This window comes from Poecilia mexicana, unplaced genomic scaffold (assembly GCF_051168715.1).
Source record: "Poecilia mexicana isolate PSO_F unplaced genomic scaffold, ASM5116871v1 scaffold_11, whole genome shotgun sequence".
Classification (NCBI taxonomy): domain Eukaryota; kingdom Metazoa; phylum Chordata; class Actinopteri; order Cyprinodontiformes; family Poeciliidae; genus Poecilia; species Poecilia mexicana.
The window spans coordinates 14,008,738-14,030,715 of NW_028263380.1; the positions used below are offsets into that span (position 1 = coordinate 14,008,738).

The 21,978-nt window shown below is 39.6% G+C and overlaps 2 protein-coding genes across 2 annotated transcripts; one reads left to right on the top strand and one right to left on the bottom strand.

The window, feature by feature from the left end:
- Positions 1-314: 314 nt before the first annotated feature.
- Positions 315-21,720, bottom strand: LOC106923981 (Y+L amino acid transporter 2). Its single transcript, XM_014997426.2, has 12 exons — positions 21,451-21,720; positions 17,834-18,191; positions 17,523-17,698; positions 16,369-16,511; positions 14,915-15,040; positions 13,899-14,043; positions 13,657-13,780; positions 12,602-12,705; positions 11,934-12,030; positions 11,690-11,839; positions 11,082-11,265; positions 315-1,871 (listed from the first exon to the last, which is right to left on the bottom strand). The coding sequence occupies exons 2-12, from the start codon at positions 17,960-17,962 to the stop codon at positions 1,777-1,779; spliced, it is 1,473 nt and encodes a 490-aa protein (XP_014852912.1). The 5' UTR covers positions 17,963-18,191; positions 21,451-21,720; the 3' UTR covers positions 315-1,776.
- Positions 6,915-9,782, top strand: LOC148156429 (uncharacterized). Its single transcript, XM_088010250.1, has one exon. The coding sequence runs from the start codon at positions 7,417-7,419 to the stop codon at positions 8,989-8,991; it is 1,575 nt and encodes a 524-aa protein (XP_087866376.1). The 5' UTR covers positions 6,915-7,416; the 3' UTR covers positions 8,992-9,782.
- Positions 21,721-21,978: the final 258 nt, after the last annotated feature.

The window sequence follows — 21,978 nt, forward strand, 5'->3', positions numbered from 1 at the left end:
CTATTAAAATAGGCAGCGACAAGCTTATTTAGAATGGGTCTCAACTATTTGTGGATTTTAGCTATTTAGGTAGGTGTGGTCCCAAAACCCCATAATATTTTTCTCAAAGACATTTCATAATTTAAACATTGCCTAAAATATTGAATTGTTACACATCATTCTTTGAAGCAATAAGCTTTTTCAAAATGTAATCTTCATAAACAAAAATCGAGCTGAACTTTAAAAAAAAAAAAAACATTTCATTCATTTTCTCAGATTAAAAAACAGTGACCTCTAGTGGCAAAAAGTATAAAGTCCGGAAAAAAAAAAAAACGTACATCATCTCAACTTTATTTGAATAAAACACACAGCACATACATCCTTCTGGTGAAATAATAAACAGTTAAACGGTTTTCAGCATTTGGTTGGTCTACATCCACAGAAAGGTACAAAGACTCAACACTTCTATTTCCCAACAAATGTCAAACGTTTGGTATCCACTGAAACAGCAAACACTCATGTATATTGCAACATTCACTGCCTGTAGTTAAATATAAGCTCATATCTGCTGGAAATGGACTAAATATAGTACAGTCGATACTTTCTTTGAAACAAACAGCTCACTATAGTTTGGTCTCAACATCTACTAGAATCCAAAAGCAAATGAGCACATGAACTGCATTCGTCTTGGTTTTTAACTTATGTTGTGGAAGTGTTCATGTAAATACGACTCATCAAGCTAAGGACTGCTTGGTGCAGCAAATGCTTTGGACAAGAAGAACATCTGGCTACGTTACAATAAAGTTTCAGCAATTGTGCTCAAGACATTACAACAGGGAGGAAAATTTCACCACACTTGGAAGGCACGTACAGTTCAGAAGGACCACATTTCTACATGCAGCTCAAACTCCACACAGCTGAATAACACAAAAGTCTGAATTTTATTAGCTCTATGACGAAGCACTGCAACATTAAATGCCCTAAATGTTTCACAATCCTTTGAGGCTGGCAGGGATCAGTAGAAAGAGCATGACCGATCTTGAGGTTTGCCTCTTAACATTAAACGGGGCATTTAATCCTGCAACAGTTACAGTATATAAGAAAAGGTTTCCATCCTCAGCTGTTTGCACGTGTGGGGAAAAAAAGGCAAGGACAAAAATAAGGCACAACTGTAACAAAAATTTGCCGAATGAAGCCACTTCTACCTTGCTGATGGACGTTAAGGTCACCTACAAAGAGGAGACTACTTAGAGCAGAAGGTTTTCTAAATAAAGATGAAATGTGAAATGAGTGAAAAACAGCTGGACATGTTGACCTAACAACTGTTGGAAAAAAAAAAAAAAAAAAACGTAAAATAATCGGCATTTGGTCCTTCGGTTTAGGAATGCGTAATAAAACTATTTGTAACCCACAGAACAGTCAATAGAAGATGTGCAAAACTGTTTTTGTGATATCTGAGGAGCGCCGGCGAGTTTCCCCTCTCACCCTGCTGCTGCCATTACCACACACACACGCACGCACGCACACGCACACACACACACAACTTTAAACTCTTAATCAAAATGCTGTAAACTGCTTATGTGTGAAACACCCTGCTGCCGCTTCGCCGGCTGAAAGATGTGAGAAGAGGAGGGCAGGAAGTTTGTGCGGCTCCTCTCTTCAGGTTCCCTCATGCTCATTTACTTTTTTTTTTTTTTAATCTCATCCCTGGTAATGTACAACTCGGCTTTCTTCATCTGTGTACCCAAATCATCCTCCATTCAGACAGAGCTTCTCTCTGGGTTCTTCGTTGCTGCATCATTCTGTCTTCTCTGGTTCTATGTTGTCCAGATCAATATCGGGCGAGGCCACGCAGCAGAAGCACAGTTTCTGGGTGAACAGGGAAATCTTATCTGCAGCGAGAGGACAAAAAAGAAAAGCATGAGAAAAATAAATCAAGACAAACTCAAACTACTTATTTTCATTAAACTAACACTGCGTGCTGGTAATTGTGCAGTAGGACGGGGACAGAGTGTTCCAGAGATATAAATACATGTACACACTTTGTTAGATATTTTTTGGTATTATCATTATTACTTTAGTTCATATTCAGTCTAATGTTAATCAGTATTATTGTGATTTTTAGTTTAAAGTGTTCTCTTGCTTATGTGTGTATAAACTGACCTGGAGGTTACGACTGTCTGTTTATCTTTATGTGAGACAGTTAACTCTGAGTTTCCCAGATCTTAATTCTTATCAACCAGAATACCTCCTAACTGCTTGTGAGCAGTCGTATTTTGTCTCTTGTTTATCCTCCCTCTTTGTTGACAGTTTGACCTAGAGCTGAACTGGGCTCAGACCGTAGATCAGATATCACACCTGGAACTGAGTTGCTGGTTTGTTTTGGTTGGGTGTTTTACGACCTCTGTTGTTTTCCTGACTGCCCCCTGTGACTGTTTTTCTTTGACAATAAAAGAAGGAGCTCACGTGAAAGCAGATCAGAATTCTCTGGAACGGCCTGGAGAGGCCGTGGCGGAAAGTTCTCCTTTTGCAAAAGCTTTGTCTATAAAATTCATATACGTTGTCTGTGGTCTTTTTATATAGGTTCAAGAAAAATACCCAACATTAATTGGTGCCGTGACCCGGATCTCTCCCCGCCCGCTGACAGGCAGAGGAAGACGCGCTGAATCCGTGCACGGCCAGAGTCAACTGGACCTGGAAAGAAAGACCCAGGAAGCAAAATTCTTCGCTGGGCCAGCGACACATGTCCGACTTTGTCTGCCAACGGCGGAGTGACGAGATCCGACTGGACAACCCGAAAAATACAGAAACGTAGGTGAATTTTATAATGACTATTTTAGAGGTTTGAGTATCCTTGTTAAACAGCGTTTTAACTAAAACTCTGGGGTTGGAGAATCCTTGTTAAACAGCGTTTTAACTAAAACTCTGGGGTTGGAGAATCCTTGTTAAACAGCGTTTTAACTAAAACTCTGGGGTTGGAGAATCCTTGTTAAACAGCGTTTTGACTAAAACTCTGGGGTTGGAGAATCCTTGTTAAACAGCGTTTTAACTAAAACTCTGGGGTTTGAGTATCCTTGTTAAACAGCGTTTTAACTAAAACTCTGAGGTTTAAGAATCCTTGTTAAACAGCGTTTTGACTAAAAATCTGTATTAAAAAAAAAAAAAAAAAAAAAAAAAAAAAAAAAAGGGTTTGAGTCCTTGTCAGATACCAGCTTGACTAAAGAAGTTATAAGGGTCCCAGTTGACAGAGTTTCAACTAAAGGCAAAAGGAAAGGCTCTTGGAGAGCCTCCTTACTTAGAGGACACCTCTTAAGGGTAAGTCCTCACGTAGATAGGAAGCTTAATATTACTGTTCTATTATTATTGTGCTGATATTGCTGTTTGTTTGCTGCTTTGATGTGTGTGTGCGTGAAAGAGTGATTGGAGGTTTAAATACTGCTCAATATTTTACCTCATATAAAAACAGTGGGGTTAAACAGCAAACCTCTTGTGGATGCAAAGGCGAGATTCTCCCACTCGATAAGAGTTGAAGTGGAGAATACCACAACAAGGTATTTTTAATTGCTGGCCTACTGAAAAGATCTCCAGTTCATAGGACTCCCTAGGAGTCAACGAATCTGGACTAAATTTAAATAAATAAAAATTTTCTAAGCTAAAAATTGATCAATGGCAAACAATTGTGGGAATTTTGGAGAATAGTGAAGAAAGAAAAATGGGAATAATAAAGGCTAAAAAGGAGGATGAGCTGAGATGTGCTAAATTATGGTTAAAAGCAGCCATAGACCGGAAAGAACAAATTAAAAAGGTTCAAGACAAAAAATTCGTAGAAGCAAAAAACCTATTTGTTAGACCGAAAGATAATAAAATCATTCTAAGCACAAGGAATGCTGTAGAGGTGCAGGGAGTGCAAGCTCCTGCAGCAGCTCCGTCTGCCCCAGTCCCAGCAGCACGACTGTACCCCTCATTAGAGGAAGTTACACAAAAGATTGGGTAGAAGTAAGAGGAAATTATACAGGGAAAGCAATTGATAATAATATTTTAGCTCCAATTCCATACCTTCAAGGAGCAAACCCTGCTCTCTCTGATGCTTTTAAAGCACAATGGGACCCGTTGTGTAAGAGAGTTAGAGCAAATTTTCGTAAAAAGGCAAATTATAGTCATCTGTCAGGGATGAAACAAAAAATTGGAGAAGACGTGGACGATTTTCGTCTACGATTTGAGAAGGAGTTCAAAGTTCACAGTGGGATCACTTATGATGAAGGACCTGAAAGCGTATATCAACAACAACTAAAAAAAAAAAAACGCTTTAATGTCTAGTTTCCGCCCTGAAATTGAGGGCTGGATTAAAAAACACCTGGTTGAATATGATGCTGCCTCAGTCCCACAGCTGATGACGTGGGCACGTCATGCAGAAAAAGTAGTCAAAAAATCAAAAAACAGGATCAGAGTTTTTCATCTGGAGGATTTTGGAGAAGTAGACACCTCTGTCTTTTTCCGCGGCTCCTCAACAGGCCATGGGAGAAACAGAGGCAGAAGAGGTCACCTTAGGCAGCGACCCCTAAGTCATAAACCAAAGGACAACGATATCTGTTGGACTTGTGGCAACACTGGCCACTGGTCAAGAAACTGCCCTTCAAAGAATGCTGCATGGGGCAACAAGAGGAATGGTGGAGTGAGGGGATCACAAACAGGAGAAATACACAGCATGATCAGACTCTACCACACCCCAAGAAGTCACACCACCAGACTAAATTGATGAAATGGTGGACATAAGTTCAGCTTGTTACACTTAAGTAAAAGATAAATAAATAAAAGAAATTGAATTTTGGTATGAAACCAGTGCATGCAAAATAATTTTTAATGTTACTAAAAATTAGGTTTAAGCCTCACAAGTCAGAAATAATTACTTTTAGGAAACACTGGTGTTTGTTTGTTTTGTTTGTTTGTTTTGTTTGTTTGTTTTGTTTGTTTGTTTGGTTTGTTTTTTAGTGTACCTACACTTTCAAAGAAAAATTAGTTGAGAGACGTCTCACTGAAATAAAAACATGGGAACAACTTCCTTGTATGCTAAAAGTGGAATTATGACTTTCCTGAAGGAGGAGAAGCTGAAAAATAAAATTAAATAATAAAATTCTCCCTAGAGAACAATGTTTAATATATTGTGTCGTAATCAGATTATAACACCAACTTGGTGAAATGATCCTTTGGCTGTATAACTGGAGGGGTCAGAGGTCAGAGTAAGGTACCGACCTGGACATTATCCAGCCTCATGACTCTCTTAGGCCTTTTTGAGAGGAGGGCTGCCCGCTGACCTCACAGTCTGCAGCACTAAGATCGACAAATTTAGAGAAATCCATTGTTCTCTGGTGAGATGTGACTCAGATGAAGTTAACATAAACTTACATTCTACATTTTAAAGGTTAATATTGTACAGGTTAAAAGAGACTACAGCTTTTAACATGTTTCATGTTTATATGTGTTTGAATAAAAAAAGGATTTATGAGTTCTTAAAAAGTTGGGTAATAAGGGGCTAAACACTATACGATCACAAGAGAAAAGTTATATGGAAATGTTTGTAAAAAGAAAAAAGACACAGAAAGCCAAACAAACCCTAATGGATTCTTATTTGCTTCTTTCTTTTTCCTCTGTCTGAGCCTTGCTGCGGTGAGTCTGACCTCCGACCTCAACTCGAACCTGTCCTGCCAGATCAGATGATGTCCCTCCTTCATCACCAGCCAATGACAATTGATAAAGAAGCGAAAAAGAACACAATGATTTCTGCCACCTAAAGGCACTAAGATGTCCGCTGATCCTGATTCTTGGACATCTGGGAACTGCCATGCAGCAAACTACTGTATGGAGTCCTGCTGGACGTTTGGACTGGAACTAAATTCATTGGTGGACAACCTGGACATTCACTAAGGGACGGTCTGGACAACTTATCCAACACCAGAGCCAGTTGGACTGACAGGGAGCTGGAGGAGAGGCGGGGGGAGGACCAGCTGCAGCGACGCCAACAGCAGGAGGGGGAAGCGAGAAGTGAGACAGTGGAGAAATGCGAGATAAGTTATACACACACCACTGTGATATAAGAATGTGCTCACTAATCCTGTTTGCATATAGGAATAATCTACCCAGAAAGGAACATTTTAGAGGTTTTTAGGTACAATGTTAGATACAATCGTTCATTTTGTACCCGTTAACTCAGTCCTTAACAGAAGGACCAGTGATCCTCTTAGGGCCCACGGGCCATAGGTTGGGAAACCATGAAGAAGAAAAATTATAATCATTAAAAGTTAAACAAAAAATTGATAGAGCTATGCAACTAAATTACACCAATTAAAAAAAATGTATTAGAGATTCTTAGCTAATAATGATTTTCAAATGTTTTATTTACTAGTTTGGAACTAAATTAAACATCTTTACGTGTTGAAAAAATTGATATTGCAGTGTTGAAATATTATGAAATATTTCATTGAATTTAACTGAAAATTTTAATTTAGAGTTTAACAAAGAAAAACCAAAATATAATCCTGCAATTGAAATACGTGTCTGCTAAAATATCTTTTATACACCTATGAGTTCACCTGCATTAACTACTAATCCTCCCAAAGACTTTATAAAAGCTTAAGTGATTGTGACACATGGGCAATGCCATGTGTAAAAAGGGGGGAAAAGGAAAATGGTGAGGTAACTACATACTATATAACTACTAAATTCTCACATAAAAATTTTTTTGTTATGTACTTTTGAGTTAACAAATACTGTTAGATGATGATTGATGCTTTTTCTAAATGGGTTGAAATAGTTCCATCAAAGCATGCAGATGCTTTGATGGTAGCTAAGGCTATCTGCAAAACTATACCCCAACACATGGTATTCCACAGAATGTTTAGATTTAGTGAAGCTTTATATGAGAATCACCCCGACAGCTGATGGTCTAAACACCTTCTGAAATAATTCATGGGAGAGCTTACAGATTGCCTCTGTTTGCTCCAGAATACAAAAAGCTGATGAAGATCAGACATTAGCAGATTATATGATCAGGACTCTTAAACTGAAGGAAGTGTCCAGAGCAAAGTTACTGCCTTATGATTCTCTTCCTGCACAGGAGACCGCTCCAATCGAGCAAGGTGACTGGGTCTACATAAAGGTCATCAAACGAAAGAACTGGGCGAGTCCACGGTGGGAAGGACCGTTCCAGGTGCTGATGACCACACCAACAGCTGTAAAGATTGCTGAAAGACCCAGCTGGATACATCTCAGTCACTGCAAGCTGCAGAGAGTGTTGGATCCCTAATCCGGAGTGGCGAGGAAGGCTGGTTACACAGGGATTCCTGACCAATAGGGCGGTTTGTCTCAACGCCAGTGAAGAAACTCGACAGATTCTCACTCCTTTAGTTTGGGGGTTCTGACATCTCTGCACGCCCAGCAGCAATGGGGACTCCATATGCCAGATGGATCTTCTACTGCGCTGTGACTGCTGTATGCTTGATGTTTGGAGGAGGAAGCGAGCCTGAGTTCCACCCACACGACTACAGTACCAATCTTTGGTGGAAACTGATGAACAGAACCGCTTATGAGGGACATGCTGTGAACTGCTACGTGTGTGCGCAGCTGCCGGTTTCCATACACAACTCAGGTCTCCGACCAGGTAACATTACTGACGACAAACAGATGTGTCTCTATGTTCTAAGCACCAGACCGCGCCGCATCCCACCCCTAAGGGGAGACAGACCACGTGAGAAGGACTATTCAGCTGACCTCCGGATGGGAGAGGCTGTGCAAGGACTGTTTCAATCTTTAAATTGTTCACTTGCAGACGATGTACTTCCTTTTCCGTCATCTCAACAAACTATATGGAAAATACCAGAGATCATTTCGTTAGCAGGAGCCAAAGCAGGATCTCTGAGGAACTGTGTTTATAATAATGGACATGTTGTTCTAGGGACATTGCCCTGGAACTTGTGTAACAGAGTTTACACCTACTGCGAACCGACACAGGATTTCATCGACTGCACAGCTTGCAGGGGTCAAAGGGCAACTCCACACTGCAAAGTCTGGAAGGACAACCCAGACTGTGACAACTTGCTTCAGGAGAGGAGTTTCAACATCACGCATAAGACAAAGAGGAGACAAGTGACAACACTGTGCAGCGCCATAGTGCCAGGAGATTATGGCTCACGGATGTTGGCAGACTGGTACTTCATATGCGGGAATGAAGCATACATGTTCTTGCCGAAAAATTGGGGAGGACTGTGTGCTGTGGTACCTCTAATCAACCCGATTGCGTTCATCAGGAAAGCACAGAATGATCTACACACCCGCTCCAAACGAACAGTTATGTCAGAGGTCAAAAGATGGGGAGGCCTAACAACACATACCGGAGTTCCATGGGAATTCAGGATTTGGAACGGCGGAGAAAAATTCATGCAAAGCCTGTTTCCATGGGTTGGTCTAGGAGAGATTCGGGACCACGTTGAGATAAACAGGTACGGATTACTGCGACTAATCAACATCACATACCAGCTGGCCAATGGCACCATGAAAGAACTGACTGAACTGAGAAACATGGTTATGCAAAACCGTGTTGTCCTGGACTTTCTCGCTGCCCCTCAGGGAGGGGTCTGCAAAATTATTGGCCCGACGTGCTGTACTTTTGTGCCAGATGAAGCAGGAACTGGAGGAACTATTTCTGACGCTCTATACGAGCTGGAAGATTTAAAACAGTATGTGGAGAGTGGAACACGCGGCTCACCCTCTTTTGATTTGCTTTCATGGCTTACTTCTGGACCATGGTGGTCCTTGCTGTTAAAGCTCGTGACACCTGTTCTGATTGTTTTAGTTCTGTTCTGTCTTTTCACAAGTTGCATTATTCCTTGTCTACGACATATGATGTTTAAAACAGTTAACACAACTGTTATCAACTATCAGCTGGCAAAGGCATCTTATGAGACAACTGAAGATGTTTCAAGTTCTGATGGTTTTCTGAACAGTGATGAATTTCTGTAATCAATAAACAGATGAATTCATTTGCTGAATGATTCCTGCACCGAAAATGTGGAAACAAGTGGTGTAGTGATGAGAAAACTGCATTTGATTTTTGCTGTTTCTTTTATTTTCATTTATTTCATTATATTACATTTATTCATTGTGTATTTTCTGTGTTTAGCTTAGGAAAAAAAAACAAAAAAAAAAACTTGCATTTATTGGTTCTTTTCTTTTCTTTTATTTTCTATGCTTGGCTTTTGCATAAAGTTTACACACATAGTAAAATGATAAAAAGGGGGGAATGTTAGATATTTTTTGGTATTATCATTATTACTTTAGTTCATATTCAGTCTAATGTTAATCAGTATTATTGTGATTTTTAGTTTAAAGTGTTCTCTTGCTTATGTGTGTATAAACTGACCTGGAGGTTACGACTGTCTGTTTATCTTTATGTGAGACAGTTAACTCTGAGTTTCCCAGATCTTAATTCTTATCAACCAGAATACCTCCTAACTGCTTGTGAGCAGTCGTATTTTGTCTCTTGTTTATCCTCCCTCTTTGTTGACAGTTTGACCTAGAGCTGAACTGGGCTCAGACCGTAGATCAGATATCACACCTGGAACTGAGTTGCTGGTTTGTTTTGGTTGGGTGTTTTACGACCTCTGTTGTTTTCCTGACTGCCCCCTGTGACTGTTTTTCTTTGACAATAAAAGAAGGAGCTCACGTGAAAGCAGATCAGAATTCTCTGGAACGGCCTGGAGAGGCCGTGGCGGAAAGTTCTCCTTTTGCAAAAGCTTTGTCTATAAAATTCATATACGTTGTCTGTGGTCTTTTTATATAGGTTCAAGAAAAATACCCAACACACTTCTTCATTATTTAGCGTATGCAGACTTTCCAGTGGACTGAACTTTGAAACACTAATCTGAGTCCCGTCTGAGCTCCCAACACTGTTCTGTTTGAAAAACGAGTCAAGGAAAAGCTTCTTACTGCAGAAAGTTACTCAGAGGAACACGAGGTTGTTTAAGCCAACGAGCAAAGAAGTGATTACACAACATAAAATTAAGTAATTCTGTTCTGTTAATATTTTTAATGCCACTGTTAATATTTTTTTTAAATCTCTTTATTTTTACTTTAATTTCTCTTTCTCACCGTTTCTTTTTCTTAAAATCTCTCTTTCTCATTGTTTATTCAATGTCAGATGCTGTTTTTATTTTAATTATGTAAAGCACTTTGAAATGCCTTGCTGCTGAAATGTGCTATACAAATAAAATTTGATTGATTGAAATAAGCTTAGCACACCATCAGCTGTTTGTAAATCTGGCAACTAACTACAATTTAAAAATGAAGTTCAAATAATACTAAACTCGTCAGGTTTTGACTAGGCTCACATCGGAGGAGAAATAAAGTCAATTAGATCATGCTGTACTTTTGCTTTTTAGGAGATTGTGTAAGTAAGGTGAAAATTGTGGTATTTTTTGTCAGCGATGTCAACATACCATGAGAATCCCATGGCAAGTTAAACATCAAATGTCTATGTAGATACAGAGCAGAGAAGGAAGGAGATAATTATCTAAAGAACCTGCTTTTTAGGAAATACTACACAATGAGTATTTCAGTTACCACTTCAAATACTTGGAGAAAGTAAAAAAACAAGAAACACAACAGCAACTTTGACAGATTGGCCAGCAAATCTGGTTTGGATCAGGTCCTCGGCAGAGAGAGTTTGATCTCGTTAATCCAGATCAGAGGAGGTTTCCTTAAGGACATCATGTGTCTGGGTTTGGACGTGACGTTTGTTGCTTAATAAATCCACTTCTTCATGAACCCCATAGAAATCACTAATCTGGCCTACAAACTGCACTCAGGAACAATTAAAAACATTTTTTCAGACTCGGACTGAAAATGAGGACGACAAACCAAACTGTAAAGTTGGACAACTTTTCTCCATTCGTTACAGATTCTGTAACATTATTAAGGCTGATGGAAAAATCTAAATGAAAAATACGTTTAAGCACCATTTGGCATTTATAATTTATTCTAATGGAAAAAAAAAGCTTAACTGAAAAAAAACACAACAACACTGCAGTGCCATGCAACACGGAGGATCTTACCGAGCATTTTCCGGAGGAAGGGCGGTCTAGACGTGGGAGGTAGATGGACACAAATATAGTAGACTGGAGCTCCGGACAGAGCAACAGCGATTCCAACAAGAGAGTTGATAGTGTCACTGTAAAGGGGAACAACCACCAGGAAAATGCTGCACAAGCAGTAAACTATCGGGAAGAACAGAGACAGCTGCGGAGAAACATATATAAAGAACACATGAATTAATATATGCATAAGAAAATATAAAAGGAAGACATTATTAAAAAAAAAAAAAAAAAAAAAACTCTCTGTTACTCCAAGTTACTTAGTTGCCATGGGAGTATTAAGTTAAAATTAACCAGAGTTATTCCTGAAAATATGAATATGTTGATAAGGCACACAATGGTTTTTGCTGTCAAATACAGAAAAAAAGAAAAAGAAGACTGCCAATACTTTGGTAAGATATATCAGTCTGATAATTTTACCTTCAGTCCATCACCAACCATGACAAAAAGTGAGAATGGAAATTTGCCAAGCAAATCAAATACAAATCCTTCAAGTGCAGGTATTTCCAATGTTTTGGGAGTTGCATGTCGACATGCGCGGCTAAAGCGACCGCCAACAGGTGTCCTACCTTAATGGGGCGCGGCAAATCAGGAAACCTGAGTCGAAGGTAGATCTGACTGGCTATCGACAGGCCGATGAACAGCCAGTAATTAAAGCTGAAGTAGTTGATCAACCGGAAGACGTCGGGCACGGAGAGGTAAATTAACGACATGATCCCCTTGAAGAAGAGAAGCACACACGTGCATGAGACACAGACAGAGGCTGAGTGCAGAGTTTTGCTTGAGAGCTACTAAAATATTAAACAAACCAACATTGAAAAGCAGGGCTGGAATCGGGGTGTAACGTTTAATGTGGATCATGCACAGGACGTTGGGCAGGTGGCCTTCTCTGGAGCCAACAAAAAACAACCTGCGGGGCGAAAACAAATGTTGCAAAGGACAAAAAAAAAAGAAAGGAAACAAATGCAAACCGGTCCTTCGAGGAATCTTCAAAATGGGCTAGATTTAGTCAAGGGTTACGGAAAGGTTACAGTTTCGAAACCTCTAAAATTTTCCATCGTTTCGTTCCTGCAGTGCAAGTCCACTAAAAGCAGTGGAGACACAGTTATCCTATTAGATGAAAACTTTATCAGTACAGCTTATTTGTGTTATGTGGCAAAAGTGGAGCAATCAAGTATGAATGTACGTGCTAGAATTACATTTCAGCACCTGCGATCTAAAAACAGATTCCAAAGACAATTAAAGCCGACTATGACTGTAGCGATTATGGTGACAGGTTAATTTGTAATTTCCTGTCAATTCCATGTCTGTCCTAATTGTCCTTTCAGAACAGTGGTGGCTCTGGCAGCAACGGTTCATGTCAAAAGGTGAAGAAAACAATTAAGCAGCAAATCGCCTATGCAATTTGAAAATGCAAAATAACACAATTATGATACCGCCATAATTTTATGCCATGTCGAATGGCATCATTTTTCACCCACCTGGAGGCAGCAATGATGGATGAGTTGAGGCCTCCGTAACACGAAACGGCCACAGAGAACGGGATCATCCATCGAGCCCAGCCCAGGACTTCATCTGCAAATGTCTGACGGGACAGTAAACAGAGATCATCACTAATGCAGAAAAGATTCAGTAACAAAGCCTAGGGACGAAACAGGAATCATTTTTGGGTTAATAACTAAAACCGACACCAGCTGAGATCAAAACGGGATTAATTAGTTTCGGTTACTCTGACTCCAAGTTTAAATTTCTAAGAGTTGTAAGATGGAAGCAGAAGATGTTTGCTTTCAAGGAATCGCTTCATTCTCGGTCCACTGACCCAGGTCATAGCTTGGCATCATAAGTAAGCCATCAGACCGCAATAAAAATTATAAAACGGCACTGACAAGGGTCGTTAAGAACAATTGTTCCTCCATCTGCGCTGTAATCAGATCATGAACCTCCCTGCTGCTCCTGCGTAGAGCACTAATGTCTTTAGCTGCAGTCTCTACTCCCTCGGTCGCAGATAACCGAAGGGACGCACCATCGCCAGATGCATGCATCGGTGCTCGTCTACCAGACTGGAAATGATGACGGTCAAAGACAGGAAGTGCAGATCATAACCAGGCGCTTCTATGATGACCATAAAGGGAGATCCTTGTATTTTCAAACACATTGATGTGACAACCAAAGTATTTTTTGGGAGGATTTTGGTACATAATTGTGTCACGCTCCACAAATCTGGTGTTCATGGAAGGGTAGCAAGAAGAAATGCTTTACTAAAAGAAAATGGTTCTATTAAATATGGATTCTTGAGGGAAGAAATGCAAATTTTTCTTCTTTTTTTTTCCAGCTTTTTCTTCAAAAATTCTCTCTGCACCTTGTTTTGATCATCAAATAATAATAATAAAAAAAACCCAGGCTCAATTGACATGAATATATTTACAAGCCGTTGCTAATCAGCCTGTTCATAAAATCAGCATGTTTGACAGGTTACCATGTGAACGCCACATCGCCGCCTTTGCTTTTTAATTCTGAGAACCGCACAGAAACTCACCACAGCAACAGCTTCACTGTTGAGCAGAGTGTCTGCGTCCATGACCACATAGTAAGCTACGTTGGTTAAGATGTAGATTATTGTGACAATGGGCATGGAAATGGCAATGGACAAAGGGAGATTCCTACAAGGGAAGTAAAGGGAAAATGGCTTAAAAACGTTTTAGTGCATCTTTGTTAGTTTCAAAGTGAGCGCTCACGTAAAGGACACGGCGGGAACACATGGAGAACAGGAGACCGCACCTCTCCGGGTTCTGGATCTCCTCTGTGATGAAGTTGAGTGTGTCCCAGCCAGAGTAGGAGTAGAGAGCTGAATAAAGAGCCAAAGCCATGTGGCCCATTTCCAGCTTGGAGTCTTTGAACGGCTCCTGAAAATTCTGGTCAAAACCTTCCCAACAAAAAACAATAAAAAAAACAAAGAAAAATGTTCAATTGTTCAAACTGTCACTGTCATTATGCAATATATATATTTAGATATTGCACTGGTGAACAAATGCCAATAAATTCTAACATTAAAATCCAAAGCATCCAAATTAAATTAATATATTTCAATCATTTTAGAACCGATTAGATTAAACCGTTGGACTCAAGTGAATGAGGCTTTCACTCCAAGTGAAATGATAATTTATGACAAAATTAATGCAGTGCCAACATTATCCAAACATTTGACATTAAAAAGAAAGAAAAAAAAACAATCTTTGTATTTCTAAAGGCAACATTTTTATTAGCACCACATTTGTTAGCAATGCAGAAAAATTATGTGAGAAATTCTTTGTTCTCTGAAGCCGAGGTTAAAAATCAATGCCTGTATTTAGAAAATGATGCTGCCTTCACCTCTGAGGCCCAACATGCAACGATTAGTAGGTTTTATTTATTTATTTTCACAAGAGAGATTTAGAAAGTCGAGTTAATTTCACATTTTGCAACTCTTTGCCATACCTTCCCAAAACATTAACGTCAACGCATTGCAGTTTAGAATAGTGATAAAGCAATCTAATTTACTCAAATCCAAAACTACAAACACCTCACTCATACATAAAATCCATCAATACCCATTAATGATTAGCACGTATTAAAAACCCATGCTTTAAGCCATCTGGTTCCACCTCCTCTTAGGCTAATCAGTAACTAGTAAAACTTTCCAGCTGCGACTCTGAACAGAGGCAACAGCGTTCAAGTCGTCCTCCGTGAGCCTCGACTCCAAACTGCTGGGACCGACCGGCGCTGCTGCAGACGCGACAGAGTTAACGGGACGATACCTTGACCCAGCTTCACCAAGCCGGCGATGATGATGACGATGAGAGCCAGCACCTTTGCTACAGTAGAGATGACCTGGAGGATCGCTCCCCATTTTACTTTCATGCAGTTTACAGCAGTCAACAAACCTGTAAAAAAAACAAAAAAAACAATTAAAATGGATATATTAAACATTTAAATTGTATGATCAAAATCCTTCAAAGTAGAAATCTGAAAACCTGCAAGAATATTTGCATTTTTAAGTTTATAGCTGGTTTCACTGATCTTTTTGAAGCTTTTGCCTAAAGACACTTATGATCTGTCACGGTAATACACCTGGTTGTTTAAATAAATCCAACAGGTTTAAGGATCAGCTAGTGTGTTTGCATTGTCTTCATTCTTCAAAGTCCTCCTTAATTTACCATCCCTAAGCCTCTGCTGTTGTCTTTTAGCACTCAGGATGCATTAAGAGTTAATCGCCAGTGCAGCTGTAAATACACACAGCTTTATGATCTCACAGCGAAGACAGGATTAAGGTATTATGTCGAGATGCCAAAGGCTCTAAAACTCAAGCTTGTTCCCCTCCATTTTCATGCTGCACATATGATGCAATCATGTTCAAATTGTGAACCTGGCTCCTGCAGAAATCATTTCATATAAGAGGAAGCTCTAATCCAAGACTATGTGCAGTTTATGTGCATGGATCTCGGCGTTTGAGGAACTGTGTGTATTGTAAACTTAACAGTTTTCAGTTCCACAAGCAAGTGAAACAGCTGATAGCTGGAAAAGCTGTAATTGTACTACAGGTTTATGAGAGACTGGATTACAGAGCAATTAAATATTTGCATCAAAGAGAATCAGAGTAAACGCTAGACGCAGTTTTTCCAAAACGATGATCTCATGTGTGGAGGGGGGAACCAAAATAAAATCTAGCCGTAACAGTTTAGGCCAATGTGGAACAAGCAATTTTCCTCTAACCCCAACAACTTTCTGCGTCTCCTTGACGACCACAGTCATATGGTCTTTATGACTGGCCGTCAGTCTTTTACATTACTGTGGAGACATTTTGGCTTTCTTAGTACAAAATTGTTTTAGTCAGCTACTCTTCGGGTGTCTTTGGTGTTTTTAAAGCATCTAAACCGGATTCAAGTCAGGACCACTCTAAGACCTTATTTTTTATTTTTATTCAAACCATGCAGAAGTGGCCATACCTACTTACTTGCAGGCAAGTATAGCCATACAATAAGAATTCACACATAACACCAAAGATTTTGTATGACAAATAATTACCGCCTTTAAGTGTTTCAGTACACTTGTTTGAACTATAGTTACCAAAAGGTTGGTGGTGGTGTGTGTAAACCTGTGAGCTATACCATCTGAACTTACCTCATGTGTGCTTTAAAAAAACAGGTAGGTAAACATACAAGAGATTAAAAAAAACAAAAATCATGCAGCATGCTTAGGAGAAGAGTCTTACATATTATGGCAGCTGCAATGAGGCGGACCGGGTAGTACGGGGCGAAGCAGGTGGGGTAGAAAGGCTGGACCAAATAGTTGGAGAAGGTCAAGGCTATCACTGCCTGAGAGGCTGGCTCTACGATCAGCAGGGACGTCCAGAGTCTGCAGTCGAGATGAAAGACCAGTTACTGTTGTTGGACACTTTTAGCATGCACGTCGCTAGATCTAACGGGGTTTTAAAATATGAGCTACACCAACATTAATGTGTGTCTAAGTCAAATCAAAATGTGCTTTCTGTTACTTTTCATGATTGTGTCTTACGGATCATATAAGCAGCAAATTTAGCTTCAAAGGAAATCTGATTACAGAAAACCCAATTTAAGAAATCTAATTATCTTATGATGGACCTTAATTTGTATTTGTTCAGGTTTCAGTAAAATTCTTCACAGGGAGGGACAGTCACAGAAACACGCTGTACACAGCATTTTGTTGGAAAGTTGAGTGGAAGGAAAAAATGTGATGGAAAGAAAAGAGCATATGCAACAAGGAAAAATCACAGCTTTTAAACTCTAAAGGTTGTGGACCAAATCAAGATCGTGAATGTTCTCAAAGGGCCGGTTGTGGTAGAACATATAAATAAAACTACATGTTAACAAACTTAAAATATTCTCTGGATTTGATTCGTACTCCTCAAAAATAATACTGAACATCTTCTCACATTAATTGCATTCTATGCAAATAGAAACAGATTTGATTTGACTGATTAATTAATGCTTAAGCACACAACTATTATCTTGAAGTTCAATTTCTGAGGCCTGGAGGGCCACAGAAATCGTTACGGCAGGCCGGTTGTGGCCCACGCGTCTCGAGTTTAACACACATGCTTCAGAGGATTGTGATGTTTGCACCAGGAGACAGCTTTTTTGTTGTTTTTTTTTTTTTCTTTTTGGTCATGTTCAAAGTATCTGAGAAACTGAATTTTCAGTTTTCATTAACTTGAAGCCATTTTCATCAAAAGTAACAAAAACAAGACATTTACAATCCATGCATAATCATCCTACATAACCTTCACTGTTTGAACTGAATTCACGTTTTGGTGAGTAGAGATGTACTTGTTTTCAAGACGCTACAAAGAAGAAAAACTTGTGCAACTTCAAAGGTGCGCCGACATACCGAATAAAAGCCAAAAAGCCTCCAAATGCTTCCAGAATGTAAGAGTAAGACGCTCCGGATTTGCGGATAGTGGTACCGAGCTCAGCGTAGCACAACGCTCCAATCACAGAAAATACCCCTCCGATGGCCCACACCACCAGAGACAAGCCGTAAGAGCCCGTATTCCCGAGAACTCCCTGCAGGGACAACAGATGTGTGGAGAAACAGGAGAGAATGGGGAAACATGCAACACTGTTTGCACAGAGAACACAGTGGTAACAAGATTCATTTATGACGATCAAATATTTATTCAAGAGGGCAGGAGTCTTTACCTTCGGAGAGACAAAGATTCCAGAGCCAATCATATTTCCCACGATGAGGCAGACCCCATGGAGGAGGGAGATCTCCTGTTTTAGTCTAACACCGCTGCCCACAGACTGGGCATCTCCATCGGCCACCATGCTTACCAATTTATTTCAACGCTCAAAGGCAAAGCTTAATATTGATGAATTAAGATTAGCGCAAATTTATCCTGGTAAAAAACAAACAAACAAAAAAAAAAAAAAAAAAAAAAAAACACAATATGTAGTTTGGTCCTGACAAAGGCAAGTGGGGTTGGTCTTATAGGAAGTTCAAGATTAAGCACATCTCAAAACAGAATCCGAGGTGTAATTTCTCTGGTTGGATACCCTGCAAGACAAACAAACAAACAAAAAAATAACCGTCAGTCACATTCAATTTTTTTCTTAAAACTCTTAAAAGTTTCTAAAAAGGGACAAAGTGATTTTAGCCTAATGAATCATGAGGAATCTGTCAGCTGTTAGAAATAACTATCTTTTCAACTCGACTTCCAATGAGCAGAGGCTGAATACAAACCCAGGGTTTCCCCCCAATGTATTATAAGCCTGGTGGGCCACCAAGCTTATAATGCATTGCTTTTTTTTTTTTTTTAATGTTTGCATTTTTTAAGACTTTACAGTTGGTGTTCAGGTATTAATCTTTTAATAACACATAATTATCAAGTGATATTTTCAAATTTCCTGTCAAGTTTAAACATTTTTTAACTCAAAAACATGACGAGCCGCTGGATGAAAGACTGCTTTAGCACCCAACCACCGGGCTTAGCAAGTTTTCTGGGGGAAACCCTGGAAAGCAACAACATTCTGCCATGCAGGCCACTACACCAGGGCTGGTGAAGTCCAGTACTCTAGAGCTGATGTGCAGCGTGTTTTGGCGGTGACCCTGCTACAACCCGGGCGATTCAAAAGGTCGGATGACCCCCTCAACACGTCATCATGCTTTGCAGAAGAACCTGAACCTGAACACGTAACTCTGTTGAGAACAGAGTTACGTGTCACACCTAAGCCTTCCAAAAACGTAAAGTACTGAAACAATGCAAACTATTTTACACTGCGACGGGTCACGTCTGATCTCTAAGATTTATTAACAAGTAAACCGACACACCCAGACCAACTTCTGAACAACAATAATGCATAAACCAAGCAGGTCTGAATCTATGCAACTGCATAGGCAACAAACTGATCAACCACGCATTCCTGAGCCTCCGCTGATAGATACAGAGTGCTGCAGAGTGACAACGTCCCAGCAGAAATGAATATCTGGAGACACTCTGATTCAATTACCTAACCGTCGCTCTTCAGTTCTTTGTTCTCGTGCTTTTATCAGGTCACAATATTGACCTGCTTCCTTATCTGCCTCAACCACCAACATGGACCATGATGAGGAGATACTTGGGGTTATTCACTTCACCTCTCAATGGTCAAAATGTTAAGCCTGACCAGTGTATTCTAGTGGATTTTGAGACATTATGAACCACAACTCAACACCACTGTACATTTATCTTTGGTGAAGAAGGTAATGACCAATCTGTGGTTAACAATGAGCCTGAAAGACGTTTTTTTTTATATTTATCGCAGCCAAATATGGCTCCAGTATTATTCATCTGTAATTGATACATTTTTTTGGACCTCTCTTGCAATTGTAAAAAAAAAAAAAGAAAAAAAAAAGAGAGAAAAACCTGCAGCCACTGGTCTGTGACAAAGAGCCACCATGGGTCCCTTTATGATATGAATGGAATTATGCAAGCATCTGTTCTGCATCCCTAAGCTAATCTGGCTCCTGCAGCTAATGGATCCCTGTTTACAATACATCTCTGGAGGAAGCAATTAAACGCCGCACCAACAAGAAAAACATGTGCTGTCGACGGTGCTTTCTGACGCGAACCGATGTGCTCCACATTAAGTGATGAACCTTAGGCAATTATACGCAAAGGCTAACTTCTGCGATTTCTAAAACTCTGTTTCAGTACAGCTAGATGATAGTGTACATGACTTAATTAAAACAGCTCCAGAGAAACGCACCAATAGAAGTTTAGTTTGTGTTACAATGATATTTTCACAGTCAGATAACACTAAGTAAAAACACCACATTTTCATGATATTTGGTTAAAAATTTGCAACAAAAATCATATTAAAAAAAGAAAGAAAATTATTCCACTGGTTCATCAGTAGGATTTACTGTAGTTTTGATAAATAGATGTGAAACAAAAGATTTAGGATATGACATTCTGTAGTTATAAAGTAAAAACTGTGGATCTTTTTAATCCTTGCATGTGCACTATTAAAGCTGACAAACATTTTTGGAATATCTAACCTCTTAAATGCTCATTTTCATTATTGAAGTCGTGCTTTTGTCAGAAAAGAAAGACACCTCAAATATGAACATGGAAATTGTGCATTATGTCATCTGAGCCTGACTGCAAGTACATTTCTAACATTTTTTTTATGTTTGTGTAAAGTTGTTGACGTTAGCTCCACCTTAGTCTGTTGGACACAAAAAAGAAAGATCTAGAAGATTGCCATTATGTTCATTATGTTCAAATGCCGGCTTTACAGATTTAAGCTTTTTTTATAGGAAGGTCAATGGCTGTGCCAGGGAGTCAAAAAAATTGGCAGCAATATTAATTCTGATAAATTTATATTTCCGTGTTGGTCAACTTACAGTACATATCTTAAACTTGTGGAAAAAACCAACAACAATTACATTTTGACAAAGCTGTGTGCTTTAAAAAACAAAAACAACAATAACAACAAAAATAAACATTTTGAATGGGAGTCAATGGCACAAGAAAATGTGGGGGAAAAAACAACAAAAAACTTTAAAATTTTCTCCCAAAACCACTGCTTCAAGAAGCTAGTGTTATACAAAAATACAGTTTAAACTAACAAAGAAAAGGAATCCGGAAATGGTCACAATGGAGTTGAGTTTACCCTCGTCACCTAAAATAATAAAAACAAAAACAAACTAGACGGAAAGGCTAATCTCTATCCATCACTGAAGACTAAAGGAAATTTTTAAATAGACATTCAGTCCGCGCTTCATCTTCCTCCAGGTAGACAAAAGTCGGCGTAACACCGGTTCACATTCTGAGACAACAGAATGGGTCTGTGAAAACGTGGACAAGAACATTGCGCCTCCGTGTGTGCTGCTGAAAAATGTAACACTGCTAATGTGAATGGGTCATACCGCTTGGAAAGCATCACACACATACCGACGCCACGCTAGAATCATCTCGCTGTTATCAACGATTAGCAACCAGCTGATGGTTAGCTACTGGCCTGATGCGGATTTAAAAGGAGAAGCCGCGAGAATAAAAACAAGTTGTTTTCCTTAGCAAAAACTTTAGCTAAGCCAGACAATTCGGGCGTAAGCGCAAACAGCGCTTAGCATCAAGCTAACACAACTGAGGCAGCTGGAGATCATAGGTGATGTAGTAGTTGCATCATGCTAACCCGAACATCTAAAAACGGTTAAAGGAATTTATGCCGGAAGCGTTTCCCTTACATAACCATGTTGTAATGTCTAAATTCACTTAAAGGCTCCGGGTGAAGGATGTATCAAGGATTGGAAATCAATAGAATATAGTCACCTCGTTACGTGCCCATACACTCCTCGCCGCTTGACTCAAATAGCAACCCATGTGCAGTGTTGGAAGAACTTTAGCTTCGATCCACGCTGCATAGCACTCAACATCTGCTCAAGCCCCTCCTCAGAGCAACCATAGGTTGGCTTAAGACTCGCAGACAGACCAGGGGGCAGGTCGGCTCATTAAATAACAGAAACACCCAGATTTAACCTCATGTGTATTAAATAGAGATCAGTTTGAAGCGTTGCTCTCATCATTTGGCAGGCGGTCAGCTGCATGTGTGCATCTGTATGAAAACCTGTTTAACCTGGTGCGCAGGTTATGGAAGCCCATTACTGCCACTCGAGACAAAAATGAACGCGGTATGTCATAATAGATAGACGCAAAGTTATGATTTTGAGTTTGAAAGCTCACAGTTGTAGGGTTGTATTACAGTGATGATTTCAAAAGTAAAAACTGGTGTCATTAGGACTTTCAAAACATAATTTTGATTATGTGGTTGTGAATCTTCTGTTTTTAGCAAAATAACTT

Bases quoted from the DNA above. Each gene is read 5' to 3' on its own strand.
- LOC106923981 (XM_014997426.2), bottom strand. From the start codon at position 17,962: ATGGTGGCCGATGGAGATGCCCAGTCTGTGGGCAGCGGTGTTAGACTA. The intron at 13,781-13,898 runs GTGCGGTCTCCT...CTTCCCTTGTAG, and splicing joins GAGATCCAGAACCCGGAGAG to GAATCTCCCTTTGTCCATTG. The intron at 12,031-12,601 runs GTGGGTGAAAAA...TTCGCCCCGCAG, and splicing joins TCCATCATTGCTGCCTCCAG to GTTGTTTTTTGTTGGCTCCA.
- LOC148156429 (XM_088010250.1), top strand. From the start codon at position 7,417: ATGGGGACTCCATATGCCAGATGGATCTTCTACTGCGCTGTGACTGCT.